Source organism: Myxocyprinus asiaticus, chromosome 28, assembly GCF_019703515.2.
Source record: "Myxocyprinus asiaticus isolate MX2 ecotype Aquarium Trade chromosome 28, UBuf_Myxa_2, whole genome shotgun sequence".
NCBI lineage: Eukaryota > Metazoa > Chordata > Actinopteri > Cypriniformes > Catostomidae > Myxocyprinus > Myxocyprinus asiaticus.
The window spans coordinates 17,499,926-17,513,811 of NC_059371.1; the positions used below are offsets into that span (position 1 = coordinate 17,499,926).

The 13,886-nt window shown below is 41.2% G+C and overlaps 1 protein-coding gene across 1 annotated transcript; it reads left to right on the top strand.

Annotated features, from left to right (window-relative positions):
- The first annotated feature begins 1,136 nt into the window (after positions 1 to 1,136).
- Positions 1,137 to 12,187, top strand: LOC127419459 (acidic mammalian chitinase-like). Its single transcript, XM_051660848.1, has 9 exons — positions 1,137 to 2,045; positions 4,445 to 4,501; positions 4,597 to 4,762; positions 5,157 to 5,281; positions 5,503 to 5,626; positions 6,192 to 6,374; positions 6,494 to 6,610; positions 10,520 to 10,652; positions 10,797 to 12,187. The coding sequence occupies exons 1-9, from the start codon at positions 1,684 to 1,686 to the stop codon at positions 10,799 to 10,801; spliced, it is 1,272 nt and encodes a 423-aa protein (XP_051516808.1). The 5' UTR covers positions 1,137 to 1,683; the 3' UTR covers positions 10,802 to 12,187.
- The last annotated feature ends 1,699 nt before the right edge of the window (positions 12,188 to 13,886 follow it).

Genomic DNA, 13,886 nt, shown 5'->3' on the forward strand with positions numbered 1-13,886 from the left:
GAAGAAAATGTATGTATGATGTGTCACTGTTCCGGCATTTGTGCCTGCTCATACTTTTGTTTGTTTTTCTCTCTCCCTTGTGTCTCACAGGTGGAGCCGGCACTCGTGATCAGCGTTTCCATGGGAACTGGGAGGCGCTGGTCATGGCAATGATTTACTCGCCTGTTCCAATTGCTTCTCACTGATTGCACTCCCTACTTATTCCTTGTGTTTTCCCACTTTCTTTGCCAGTTAATTATTTGCTGTCAAGTGTTAACTGTGCTCTCTTGTTTAGTTGGAGATTGCTTGTGTGTCTGTTGGTTGCCTGTCTCTAGAGTTGTGGTTAACTTCCTGTTCACCGTCGCCTGTATTGTCGCCCAGTTCCCTTGGAGGAGGATTCCTTGGTCTCTGCCCGTGTGTTGGGGGAGAAACTCGCCTGGGCTTTGCACCACACCAGCTTGACTCTCTTCGGATTGCTCCTGACTTCCACAATGCACGCACTCATCATACAAACACACTCATTCCTTAGCCCGCTGAGCGGCTATAGCTTTTGACTCTGCTCATCACTGCAGCTGGTGCTGGGTACGCCTGTCCTTGTTTACAAACGTTGTTGTTAATAAACTCATTGACTGTTTCCCTCTGTGTTTGGGTCCCTTTATCTCCCCTCACCCTCTGACAGAATAAGCTGGCCACCATGTACCCAGCAGAGGAGACTACTCTTCGCTCCACCCTTTCACAACAAGGAGCTCTGCTTGGACGTCACCAAGATCAAATCTCTCCCTCTAACAGCGCTCTGGAAATGATGGCTTCGCAGCTTGCGGAACTCACCCTGGTGGTCCAGCAGCTCCACCCTCCTCTCGATCCCAGTCCCGCACAGGACACACCCCCATCTCCTTCGGCAGCTTCCCACGCCCCATGGTGCCCAGAAGCGCGCATCCTCCCTCCAGCTCCGTTCTCAGGTGAGGGATCTTTTAGAGCTTTTCTCTCAAGATGCTCACTGTTCTTCTCCTTGCAGCCCTCCACATTTTCTCCACATTTCTAGCCGCTTTTCGCCCTTTCAGGAAGCTGATCTTCACCTACGACCCACTCCTTCTACCAGATCACCTGACACTCGTCTCGACTCTGAAACCATGCAGGTGGGTAGAATTCCGGTGTCACATAAAGAAAGGCAGCGGTGGCTTCTTTTTTTTCTCCCCTTTTCTCCCCAATTTGGAATTCCCAATTCCCACTACTTACTAGGTTCTTGTGGTGGTGCGGTTACTCACCTCAATCTGGGTGGCGGAGGACAAGTCTCAGTTGCCTCCGCTTCTGAGACAGTCAGTCAGTAGCAGTGGCTTCTTAAGGGGTTATGTTTTTCTTGTGGCCGATCGGGCCACCTCTCTGCAACATGCCCGTTAAAAGACAACGCTCATCAGTAGTAAGGGGGTTACTGGTGAGCGCGATACCCTTGGACAAAGCCCCCTGACATCACACATTTCTTCCAGCCCGGCTGCAGAATGGAACTAACAGTCATATGATTTCAGCTTTGGTAGATTCTGGTGCCAAAGAGAATTTCATTGACACAGATTTGGCTTCCAAATGGCGGCTCCCCAGGGTCCGATTGGATGAACCGATCACCACCCACACAATTAGTGGCATGCCCCTGTCAGGCATCACCCATTCCACGAAACCAATCACCTTGTCTCCGTTAAGCATTCTGAACAGATGTCCTTCTATCTCATCTTCTCCCCATCGACCCCAGTTGTGCTGGAACATCCCTGGTTGGTAACACACAACCCACACATAGATTGGGCAACCAACACAGTCCTTGCTTTTTGTTTTTCACATTGTCTTAACTCTGCTGTCTCCCCTGTCCAGTCTTGTGTTTTCTTGCAGGATGCACCAGCAGATTTGTCTGGAGTACCGTTGGCATACCACGACTTGAGGGCGGTGTTCAGCCGGTCCCGCGCCGTGACCCTCCCTCCTCATCGCCCGTACGACGGTGCTATAGAATTGCTTCCTGGCACCTCTCCTCTTCGAGGATGGCTGTATTCACTCTCTGCTCCCGAGAGGGAGGCCATGAACAGGTATATAAATTATTCTTTAGCAGCCGGTCTCATCCGCCCTTCCTCTTGGAGAAGAAGGATGGCTTGCTTAGACCCTGCATAGATTATCGGGGCTGAATGACATCATGGTGAAGAACCGCTATCCTTTGCCATTGATGTCCTCAGCCTTCCAACTCTTGCAGGGGGTGTCCGTCTTTACGAAGTTGGACCTATGCAAAGCTTATCACCTGGTCTGTATCAGGAAGGGGGATGAGTGGAAGACGGCATTTGACACCCATAGGGGGCAGTTTGAATATTTGGTCATGCCTTTCGGATTGGTCAATGCCCTCGCCGTCTTCCAGGGGCTTGTGAATGACGTGCTTAGAGACATGGTCGATCGTTTTGTTTTTGTTTATCTTGACGATATTAGGATCTCACACAGTCGGTTCCATTCTTGGGATTCTTCGTTTCATCTGAAGCCGTCTCCGAGAGGCCAACCCCAGATTCTTGCAAGGCATTGCAGAGGTTTCTGGGATTCGCCATTTTATCTGAGATTTATAAGAAATTATAGCCAACTCGCCATGCCCCTGATGGATCTGACCTCCACATGCACTGACTTTTGCTGGTCTCCGCTGGCTGAAGCCACGTTTTCCGCTGCAACTATTTTGGCATCATTGATCTAAAGAACCTAGAGTACATCCGTAGCGCTAAACATCTTAACTCTAGGCAGGCTTGCTGGGTGTTGTATTTCACACGTTTTGATTTCGCCCTGTCATATCGCCCCAGCTCCAAAAACATCAAGCCCGATTCCTTATCTCAATGTTTCAAAATCAAGACCTCTACCGCCCCAGTGGATACCATGGTATCCTGAGAGGTGGAGGGTAAATTCCGCACTGTGCTACATAACACCGCGCCCCCCACCACTTGCCCAGCAGGTAAGCTGTTTGCTCCGCTATCAGTTCGAACGCAAGTCTTTCAGTGGGGTCACTCGTTTAATGTCGTCTGCCACCCAGGGGCTACTTGTACCGAGATGCTCTTTAGACAGCGTTTCTGGTGGCCATCGCTTGCGCGGGATGTTCGCCAGTTCGTTGCTGCTTGTCCAGTTTGTGCGACTAATAAGACCTCCTGTGACCCCCCGGCTGGGCTCCTCCAACCGCTGTCAGTCCCTACGAGACCCTGGTCGCACATAGCCATGGACTTTGTAACTGGTCTCCCCCCCTCCCATGGCAACACAGTTGTGTTGACCATAGTGGACCAGTTCTCAAAGGCGGCTTATTTCATTCCCATCCCCAAATTCCCCTCAGCGAGGGAGACAGCGGTAGTGGTCATTAATCACGTCCTCTGCATCCAAGGCCTCACGGTCAACGTGGTTTCTGACAGAGGCCCCCAGTTTGTCACGTTTTTGGGCAGAATTCTGTTGACAGCTGGGGGCTACAGTGAGTTTTTCCTCTGGGTTTCACCCCCAGATAAATGGGCAAGCGGAGCGAGCTAACCAAGAACTGGAAAAGACCATGCGATGTATGGCCTCCCGTAACCTTTTTCTTGGAGCTAAAGTTTAGTTTGGGTCGAGTATGCACATAACTCATTGTTGCATCGTCTACAGGGTTGTCACCCTTCCAGTGTAGCCTCGGCTACCAGCCCCCTCTGTTGCCCGATGCTCAGGTCCCATTCGTTCACACATTTTTACAGAGGTGCCGACGCACCTGGAAAGCTGCCAGAGAAGCCCTCTTATGGACTGGCGCTCATGTTAAGAGGTCAGCAGACCAACACCGGTCTAAGCCCCCGACTAACGTGTGCGGGCAGAAGGTTTAGTTGTCCTCCCAGGACATTCCACTCCATCTCCCCTCACGTACATAAGCTGGTTCCCAAGTTTATCGGACCATTTCCTGATCGTTCCCCATGTTAACTGTGCTCTCTTGTTTAGTTGGAGATTGCTCATGTGTCTGTTGGTTGCCTGTCTTTAGAGGTGTGGTTAACTTCCTGTTCACCGTCGCCTGTATTGTCACCCAGTTCCCTTGGAGGAGGGTTCCTCGGTCACTGTCTGTGTGTCGGGGGAGAAATTCGCCTGGCCTTTACTTTGCACCACACCAGCTTCAACGGACTCTCTTCAGATTGCTCCTGACTTCCAAAATGCACGTACTCATCATACTAACACACTCATTCCTTAGCCTGCTGAGCGGCTATAGCTTTTGACTCTACTCATCACTGCAGCCGGTGCCGGGTGTGCCTGTACTTCTTTACAAACTTTATTGTTAATAAACTCATTGACTGTTTCCCTCTGCGTTTGGGTCCCCTTGTCTCCCCTCACCCTCTGACATGATCAGATGTTATGTAGGCTACAGTTATGTATTATGTAATGCTATTTCGAAAAGTAATTGATTGTGATTTAATGTTGTCAGAGAGCATTTCAGTCCATATGTTACAAATATTTGGTTTGATAGAAATCCCAGCTTAACAACACTCTTGGCTGTTGGAGGATGGAATTTTGGAACAGCTCAGTAAGTGTCCTGCTCAAACATCAAGCTTTGTAGAATATGTGTTGAACAGAACTGTGTTTATTTATTCTTCTTGGAACCACTTGCCATAATTTCAGGTTTAGTACCATGGTGTCCACACCACAAAACAGACAGACTTTTATTCAGTCCTCCATCAGATTTCTGAGGACCCATGGATTTGATGGACTGGACCTTGACTGGGAATATCCTGGATCCCGTGGAAGTCCTCCAGAGGACAAGCAAAGATTCACTCTGCTCTGCAAGGTACTTTGGCATTTACAGTTTTGTATTCTGTGTGCAAAGCTTTCACACAATGACTTCTGAGTTGACTTTAAACACCAAATTATGAATTGCACTCACATGCACTTACATGGTAAGTTGATGATGTTCTGACTGTTTGAATCAATATAGTAAGATCAGCATTGCTGGTCTCCAGCAGATTGCTGGCAGGGATATCTAAGACAGTGAGAAATAATTAAAACAATTGAGAATCAGAGAAAGAATGAGCGTGGCATGTATAGGCTATACTTCAGATTTATGTAAATGTATGTTTCCACTGGAAATTACAACACTGGAAATAAAATGATAATGAAATACATTTTTTTTTAATGTGAATATAATGATTAATAACAAAAAAGATTATATTTGGCCATAACAGGAACTCCTGGAAGCTTACAAGGCAGAGAGTGATGCAACTGGATGCCCCAGACTCATGCTCACTGCTGCAGTGGCTGCTGGGAAAGAAACCATTGATACTGCCTATGAAATAGCAGAAATTGCCAAGTATATCTTCTGAAGTTGAAACATTTTTCATTTGGAAGTATTTTGATGTATAGGACTAAAATTTTTCATATTAGTTTGGTTCACTTTAAATAATACCATAACGCTTAAGACAGACTACCTTAAATGCAGATCCATGCAATGCAGATTGCCAAGAATCACACAATGTCCCTCAAAAAAGCCAAACTGAAGTATAAACTTGCTATTGATTACTGGTGATGCAGGTGTTTGGACTTCATCAGTGTCATGACCTATGACTTCTATGGTTCATGGGAGAGTTTCACTGGGCACAACAGTCCTCTTTATCGTGGCTCTGGAGACAAAGGAAACAAGATCTACTTTAATACAGTAAGAAGGCCTTTCACCTTTTATTTTCCTTATATAATCGCAATGTAATCCAATGCTGGTCCAAACCTCTATTACTCTCTTCTGTGGAACACAAATGGAGTTGTTAGGCATAATGTTAGCCTCTGTCACTATTCACTTTCATTGCCTCTTTTTTCCAAACAGTAAAAGTTAATGGTGACTGAGGCTAACATACTGCCAAACATCTACTTTTATGTTCCAGGGAAGAAAGGAAGTCTAAAAGGTTTGCAATGACATGAGGGTGACGAAATGATGACAGAAGTTTTATAGCAATCTAGCTTTCACAGATAACTAGGTGAAAGTGCATCTCATACAGTGAACAATTATTTTTTATGTTATAACACTTTCTTCTATCAATGCTTCATTTGCATAGACAACAGAAGTAATCTGTTCGTAGGGTGGCATAATTAAAAAAAAAATGGCCTCTTAATAACAACCATGTATAACAGAAATATAATGTGAACACTGTGAGTCATTGCAAATAACAAGAAGCTGGGAACAAGTGACCAGAAGCAAAATGAACAATTGATTCACCTTGACAATGCAGGATTTTGCAATTAAATACTGGAGAAATCAGGGCGCCCCTGTTGATAAGTTGAGGATGGGGTTTGCAGCATATGGACGAACATTCCGTCTGTCGTACACAACCAGTGGAGTGGGAGCTCCAGCTAGTGGTCCTGCTTCAGCTGGAACATACACCAGAGAGGCTGGATTCTTGTCCTACTATGAGGTCTTACCTTCAGCCTTATTTATAACTCATGCACTTAAATTATAGCAATTGTTTAATTGTGTGACATATTTTTGGACTGCAAGAATCTGAATAGTTATGGGCCGATCATTTCCATTTAGATCTGCACTTTCCTTCAAGGAGCCACCATACAGTGGATTAATGATCAGAAAGTTCCATATGCAACCAAGGGACAGGACTGGGTGGGATTTGATACTAAGGAGAGCTTTGAGACAAAGGTAAAATATGTGACAGGGGTTAGAAACTACATAACATGTTTGCAATTTCTGACAACATGCTTAAAATCAAGTTTTTTTCAAATTGGGGTCCTCAATAGGGCGCAAGGGAGTCCATGGAAAATGTTAGTGTATTAATCTATTTTAACAGTAAGAAATATACATAAAATAATATTTTTGCCTGTTTTTATGATTACGCATTTAAATTTCATAACAAAATTCCATCAAATAACATTTTGTATTAATCTAATTAGGACAGGTGAAGGGAACACTAGATCTCTTTTTTCCATTGTAAACAATATACTAAAATCACCTGAGTCTCTACCATCACATATGTATTCTACTACTGTATGTAACACTTTTATGGATTATTTAAATAACAAAATGGAAAATATTCATAAGCAAATACTTTTAAATAATGATGGTTGTGGCCCGTCAGGCTCAGTTTCCTTCGAACTACCTCTTTCTGCATTTTCTCATGAGATATCCTCTATTATTCAGAAATCCAAACCCATCACCTGTCAACTTGATCCTCTTCCAACATATTTAAGTTAAAGCATGTTTACCTTCTCTGTCTTTTTTAATCACTGAGATCGTTCATTCTTCACTGTCTTCTGGCTTGGTTCCTATATCATTCAAAACTGCATCGATAACCCCAATACTCAAGAAACCAGGGGCAGATCCTACTAATTTGGATAATTTTCGTCCTATTTCTAATTGACCATTTATTTAAAATTTTTTGGAAAGGAGTGTTGCAGTTCAGATTTATGATTATCTTTCAGCTAATAATTTGTTTGAACAATTTCAATCGGGTTTCCGTCCACATCATAGTACGGAAACCGCTCTTGTCAAAATGACTAATGATCTGCTGTTGGCTGTGGATTCTGGTCAGCTGTCTCTACTCATTCTTCTTGATCTGAGTGTGGCCTTTGATACGATCTCACATAACATCCTCCTAGACAGGCTGGTCTCAGTTGGAATTACGGGCACACCCCTGTCTTGGTTTCGATTGTATCTTTCTGGTTGCACTCAGTTTATACAACTCAAAAATTTTAGATCTAAATCATCACAAGTTATCACTGGCATTCCACAAGGCTAAGTTTTGGGCCCTCTTCTATTTATTATTTATTTACTGCCCCTTGGTCATATATTTAGGAAACATGGTGTCAATTTTCACTGCTATGCCGACGACACCCAGCTCTGCCTGTCTTCCAAGCACACTTCTTCCCTTCCTCCGCCCTCTCTTTCCAGCTGTTTATCTGAAATTAAAAACTGGTTCTCATCTCATTTTCTCAAATTAAATTGTGGTAAAACCGAAATTCTCCTTGTAGGCACCAAATCTAATTTGGCAAAAACTGACTATCGATCAGTCCACTGCTTCTCCTTCACCACAGGTTAAGAGTCTGGGTGTCGTCCTTGATAGCACCTTATCCTTTGAAGCCTATGTTAATAATATAACTCGCTCTGCATACTTTCATTTACGTAATATTAATCGTCTTCGTCCCTCTCTCACATTGAACAGCACTGCCATTCTCGTTCATGCACTGGTTACATCACGTACTGATTACTGCAATGCTCTCTTCTCTGGTCTTCCTTCCAAACTTCTTCATAAACTTCAGCTGGTCCAGAACTCAGCTGCACAAATCATTTCTAGAACCCCCTCTATTGAACACATTTCACCTGTTCTTCAACATTTGCATTGGCTTCTGGTTAAGTACAGAATTGATTTCAAAATCTTGCTTCTTACCTACAAGGCCTTAAATAATCTTACTCCTTCATACCTCTCTGATCTTTTTCATATCTATACACCTACTCATACCCTTAGATCTTCCTCGTCAACTCTTCTTGTTATACCACGTATTCGTCTGAACACTATGGGGTCTAGAGCCTTTAGTTATATTGCCCCTCACTTATGGAATTCCCTTCCTCTGGACATTCGTAACAGTGAAAGTCTTCATACTTTTAAATCTCGTCTTTAAACTCACCTTTTTAAACAGGATTTTTTATGACTGTGCATGCATTGAGTTCATACTTTGTATCTTCCAATGTTTTATTGTATATACATAGTATTGTTTGCTTAATGTTGTTATTGTCGATGCTTTCAAGGATGACTTTTTTGTGTTCTGTTTGAAAGGTGACCCTGAGTGTCGTGAAAGGGGCCTATAAATAAAATGTATTATTATTATTATTATTATTATTATTATTATTATAGTTTCACAAAATCAAATTAATAAAACTTAAAATACTTATTTCATAAAAAATAATAATTATTATTAATAATAATAATAATAATAATAATAATAATAACAATATTATTTAATTAAAGATTACTCAATTCAGTTTGAAGGAATTTTGTTATGAAATTTAAATGCATAATTCTTAAAATAATTTTTTTAATGAGTGTAAATGTCATTTTGTGAAAAAGAAAACACTGCTCTTATGACAATATTTATGACTGCATTTGAACCATATTTATTGTGAATTCTTTAAACAGAATTGAAATAAACTCTCAAATATTCTACTATTGGGAATTAGAAAACTTTAATATAGGGTAGAAAAAAGATAGGCTGTTTTTTTTTTTTATCCCCTTTTCTTCCCAATTTGGAATGCCCAATTCCCACTACTTAGTAGGTCCTCGTGGTGGCGCGGTTACTCACCTCAATCCAGGTGGTGGAGGACAAGTCCCAGTTGCCTCCGCTTCTGAGACCGTCAATCCACGCTCGTTGTGCATGACACCGCGGAGACTCACAGCATGTGGAGGTCATGCTACTCTCCACGATCCACGCACAATTTACCACGCGCCCCAATGAGTGCGAGAACCACTAATCACGACAACAAGGAGGTTACCCCATGTGACTCTACCCTCCCTAGCAACTGGGCCAATTTGGTTGCTTAGGAGACCTGGCTGGAGTCACTCAGCACAACCTGGATTCAAACTCGTGACTCCAGGGGTGGCAGTCAGCGTCTTTACTCACTGAACTACCCAGGCCCCAATATAATCTATTCTTAATATTTTCCAGAAAACATTTAAAGGTATAGTTCACCCAAAAATGAATATTTTCTCATGATTTACTTTGATGAGGGTTCATGCCATCCCAGATCCCAGTGTATCACTTTCTTTCTTCAACAGAACACAAATGAAGATTTTAGAAGAATATTTCAGCTCTGTAGGTCCATACAATGCAAGTGAATGGATACCAAAATTTTGAAGCTCCAAAATCCACTTAAAGGGAGCATAAAAGCAATCCATAAGACTCCAGTGTTTTATTACATATATTCAGACACGATATGATAGGTGTGGGTGATAAACAGATCCATTTTTAAGTCATTTTTTTATCATAAATTCTCCTCTCTGCCCAGTAAGGGGAGATATGCATGAAGAATGTGGATCACCAAAAACACAAGAAGAATGTGAAAGTAAAGTGGAGATTAACTAAATAGGGAGGCGAATTTATAGTTAAAAAAAAAAAAAAAAAAAAAATACTTGAATATTGATCTGTTTCTCACCCTCACCTATCATATCACTTCTTAACATAAGGATTTAACCACCAGAGTAGACTGAAGTATTTTTATGTTGCCCTTATGTGGATTTTGGAGTTTCAAAATTTTGCCACCCATTCACTTACATTGTATAGACCTTCAGAGCTGATAAATTCTTGTAAAAATCTTTGTTTGTGTTCAGCAGAATAAACAAAGTCATACACACCTGGGATGGCATGAAAATGAGTAAATCGTGAGAGAATTTTCATTTTTATGTGAACTATCCCTTTAATAATTTGTTGTGGCTTTAGTACAATTACAAATTAAAGGCAATTATTTAATTTTTGAACAAACATGCTGTCTTTATTATTTCACTGTTATTTTAGAGGCTAGTCTTATTATGTATTTGTAATTTTCATTGTTATTTTATAGGTGCGTTACCTGAAGGAGAATAACTTTGGAGGAGCCTTTGTCTGGACTTTGGATCTCGATGACTTTACGGGACAGTTTTGTGGGCAGGGCAACTACCCTCTCATCAGCCAACTCCATGCTCTTCTTAATACTGGTAAATCTCATAACTGATAATTAATAATAGTATCATTGCTTTCTAAGTACAAAGATATTTTAAATCAGAGTATTAATGTGAAAAATAAGAGAAAGCATCAAATGACCTGCCATTGTCCTTCAAATTACTCATCTTATCTTTCAGAATGACCTCCTCTACCTCCAAATACAACACATCAGCTTGGTGAGACCACGACAAGAGCACCCCCCATTGCGTCCCATTCCACAAGACCTTATATTCAATCAGCAGCAGCACCCGAAGAGGAGTTCTGTGCATGCAAGCAAGGTGGGATGTATGCAAACCCTGCTGACCTGATGTCCTTTGTACAGTGTGTTAATGGCAGGACTTTTGTACAGAGATGCCCTACAGGAACCATCTTCAATATCAATTGCATTTGCTGTGACTGGCCCAAGAATTAATCCTATGTAATCCAATGTGTACTACTGTGACACTCCTGCAATGGAAATGTATGGAATGTTAAATCTGCATTGTAGCTTTTAATGTAAATGAGTGCAATGTTATAAAGTGTCTCTTAAAGTTGAAATGGTATTTTTATGTTTAAATAGACTTTCTCTTATTCAAGATTAATGTGCAGGGACAATTATAAGTAAGCCATTCCTAGCTTTATTTCCCCCGAATAGTGCAAACACTGGTTCTGTGGCACATTCCAATCATTGTTTTGTTTGTTTGAGTGCCCCGACCAGCCCGACACAGCAACATTGACTCAACCAATGCCGCAATTAGGGGCAGGACTATCAGTTTGTCCAACTAATGGCAGATAAGGGACTGTTTGGGAAACCTGCTTGAAAATTATTTTGCTATTCTGTTTGGTGATGCTAGTGGCGCTGAAGTGAAACACTTCACCTATAAGTCTTTAAGTATTGTGTTAATAATTAAATGATTGTTTTGAATTAAATGTCTTCCAATGCTATCTATACAGCTGATATAGAGAGATATTTCTTTGAAAACTTTGTTTTCAGTTTCCTAACATTATCGTTTTCCAAAGTATGTGATGATTATGAAGACCATTTTCAAAAGTCTCCATTTCAGTGGAGGCAAATGCCATTCCAGTGGTGTAAACATAGCAAAATTAATGCATTTTCAAACTAAAACATACTAGTTTGGATGTGGCCCTAAAGCAGCATGCATGACAATGTAATGTCAGACATATTAACAGTGTGTTTTGAAGAGCACCAAAACAAAGTAAACTGGCAATATGTTTGTTCAAGCTGTATCATCTAACTCAGAAAATAGCTTACACAAGCTGGCGTTTGTTATACTGAAAAATTAACAAAGTCCATTTGAACCCCATTTCCCCTGCCCCCACTAAAACACATTCAACCATACACAAAAGCACCACTAAACATCACTCAGTATTTATTTCATCATCATCTTAGACCCCGTTTACACCTGGTTGCTTAAATGCATCTCCTGTGACACTTGTGTTTGCATTTGGAGGGGAGGGTCTCTGTTTCTTGACAACATACATCAATCACTATGTCAGTGTGTTACTGCATGATAATAAACCACAACAAAGTCAGAAAAGACAAAGACGAAAGAAGGTGCAATATTTCTCCCAGCTTAAATTTAATCTAAACACAAAATCAACATTTCGAGCAGAATTGTCTGTTATTTTAGTGGATTACCTGTATTAACCTGAGCTGCAGATGTTCGTGCTTCTCATAAGTCCCTGCATGTTGATATCAGACATACTGAAGAAGATCCATGAATTTCTCGTGTTTGTGTATGTATCCGCTTCTTAAAATGTTCAGATCTGACAGTTGTTTCTTTTAAGCTGCTCGTAACCGGCAAAGTATAAACATTCGGTTTAGCGCAGCGTTTGTTTGACAGGTCAGAGGTGGCACTTCGCTACTGTCCAGGACGCATACAGGACAGATTAGCGTTTACACCTCAAATGTGATGCGTTCACATGCGTTTTTGACCACATTCGTATGTGGTTTGTGATCCGATCACAAAACGTTTTAGACCCTGTTTTGACCTGTATTTAGCGCTGAGCACATTTGATTGGATCACCAAAAACGCATCTTAATACCAGGTGTAAATTGGGTCATAATGCCCATTCCTGTCTCCTTCATTCCCATAGCTGGCTTGGTCTGCATCTGTGTTGGTGGACGGTCACTTACAGACTTTGACTGATGTTTGTATAGTGCTTAACAGTGCTTAAGGCGGTCATGGTGGCTAAGTTTCGGTCATGGTCAGGGTTGTATGCTAATGTTTATTTTGTCATTTAGTCAACAGACTTAATGGAATATTTCACCCAATAATGAAAATTCTCTCATTATTCACTTACCCTGATGCCATCCCAGATGTGTATGACTGTCTTTCTTCAGCAGAACACAAATTAAGATTTTTAGAAAAATGTTGAAGCTCTGTAGATCCTTATAATGTAAGTAAACAGGTGCCATCAGGTTGCTGGCAATTAGATGGTCCAAAAGGCATATTTAGGCAGCATAAAAGTAATCCACATGACTCCCATCGATCAATTACTGTCTTCTGAAGCAAATCGATAGGTTGGTGTAAGAAACAAATCGATAATTAAAACTTTATTAAGGAATGTTCCGGGTTCAATACAAGGCAAGCTCAATTGACAGCATTTGTGGCATAATGTTGATTACCACATAAATTAATTTAGACTCATTCCCCCTTTTCTTTAAAAAAAGCAAAATCGAGGTTCCAGTGAGGCACTTACAATGAAAGTGAATGTGGCCAATTTTTGGAGGGTTTAAAGGCAGAAATGTGAAGCTCATAATTTGATAAAAGCACTTGCACTAATTCCTCTGTTAAAACTTGTGTATTATTTGAGCTGTAAAGTTGTTTAAATTGTCATTATTACAATCGTTTAGGGTTTGTTGACATTACATCGTCATGGTAATGAAGTTGTAAAATTGGCTATAACTTTACACAGAAAAGTTTAGTAAGTGATTTTATCAGGCTAAAATCATGTTTACGCACATATTGTTTATGTCTTGTGGCAATACTTTTGAAAAAGTATTTTAACATTCAAAAATTGGCCCCCATTGACTTTTAATGTAAGGCCTCACTGTAACCTCGATTTTTGCTCTTTTTAAAGAAAAGGAGGAACAAGTCTAAATTAATTTTTGTGGTAATCAACATTATGCCACAAATGCTGTCGATTGAGCTTAACTTGTATTGAACACGGAACATTCCTTTAACTTTAAAAAAATCACTTCCTGCCAGCAGTCGGTGCATCAG

Bases quoted from the DNA above. Each gene is read 5' to 3' on its own strand.
- LOC127419459 (XM_051660848.1), top strand. From the start codon at position 1,684: ATGTCCTTCTATCTCATCTTCTCCCCATCGACCCCAGTTGTGCTGGAA. The intron at 4,502-4,596 runs GTAAGTGTCCTG...CCATAATTTCAG, and splicing joins TGGAATTTTGGAACAGCTCA to GTTTAGTACCATGGTGTCCA. The intron at 6,611-10,519 runs GTAAAATATGTG...GTTATTTTATAG, and splicing joins AGGAGAGCTTTGAGACAAAG to GTGCGTTACCTGAAGGAGAA.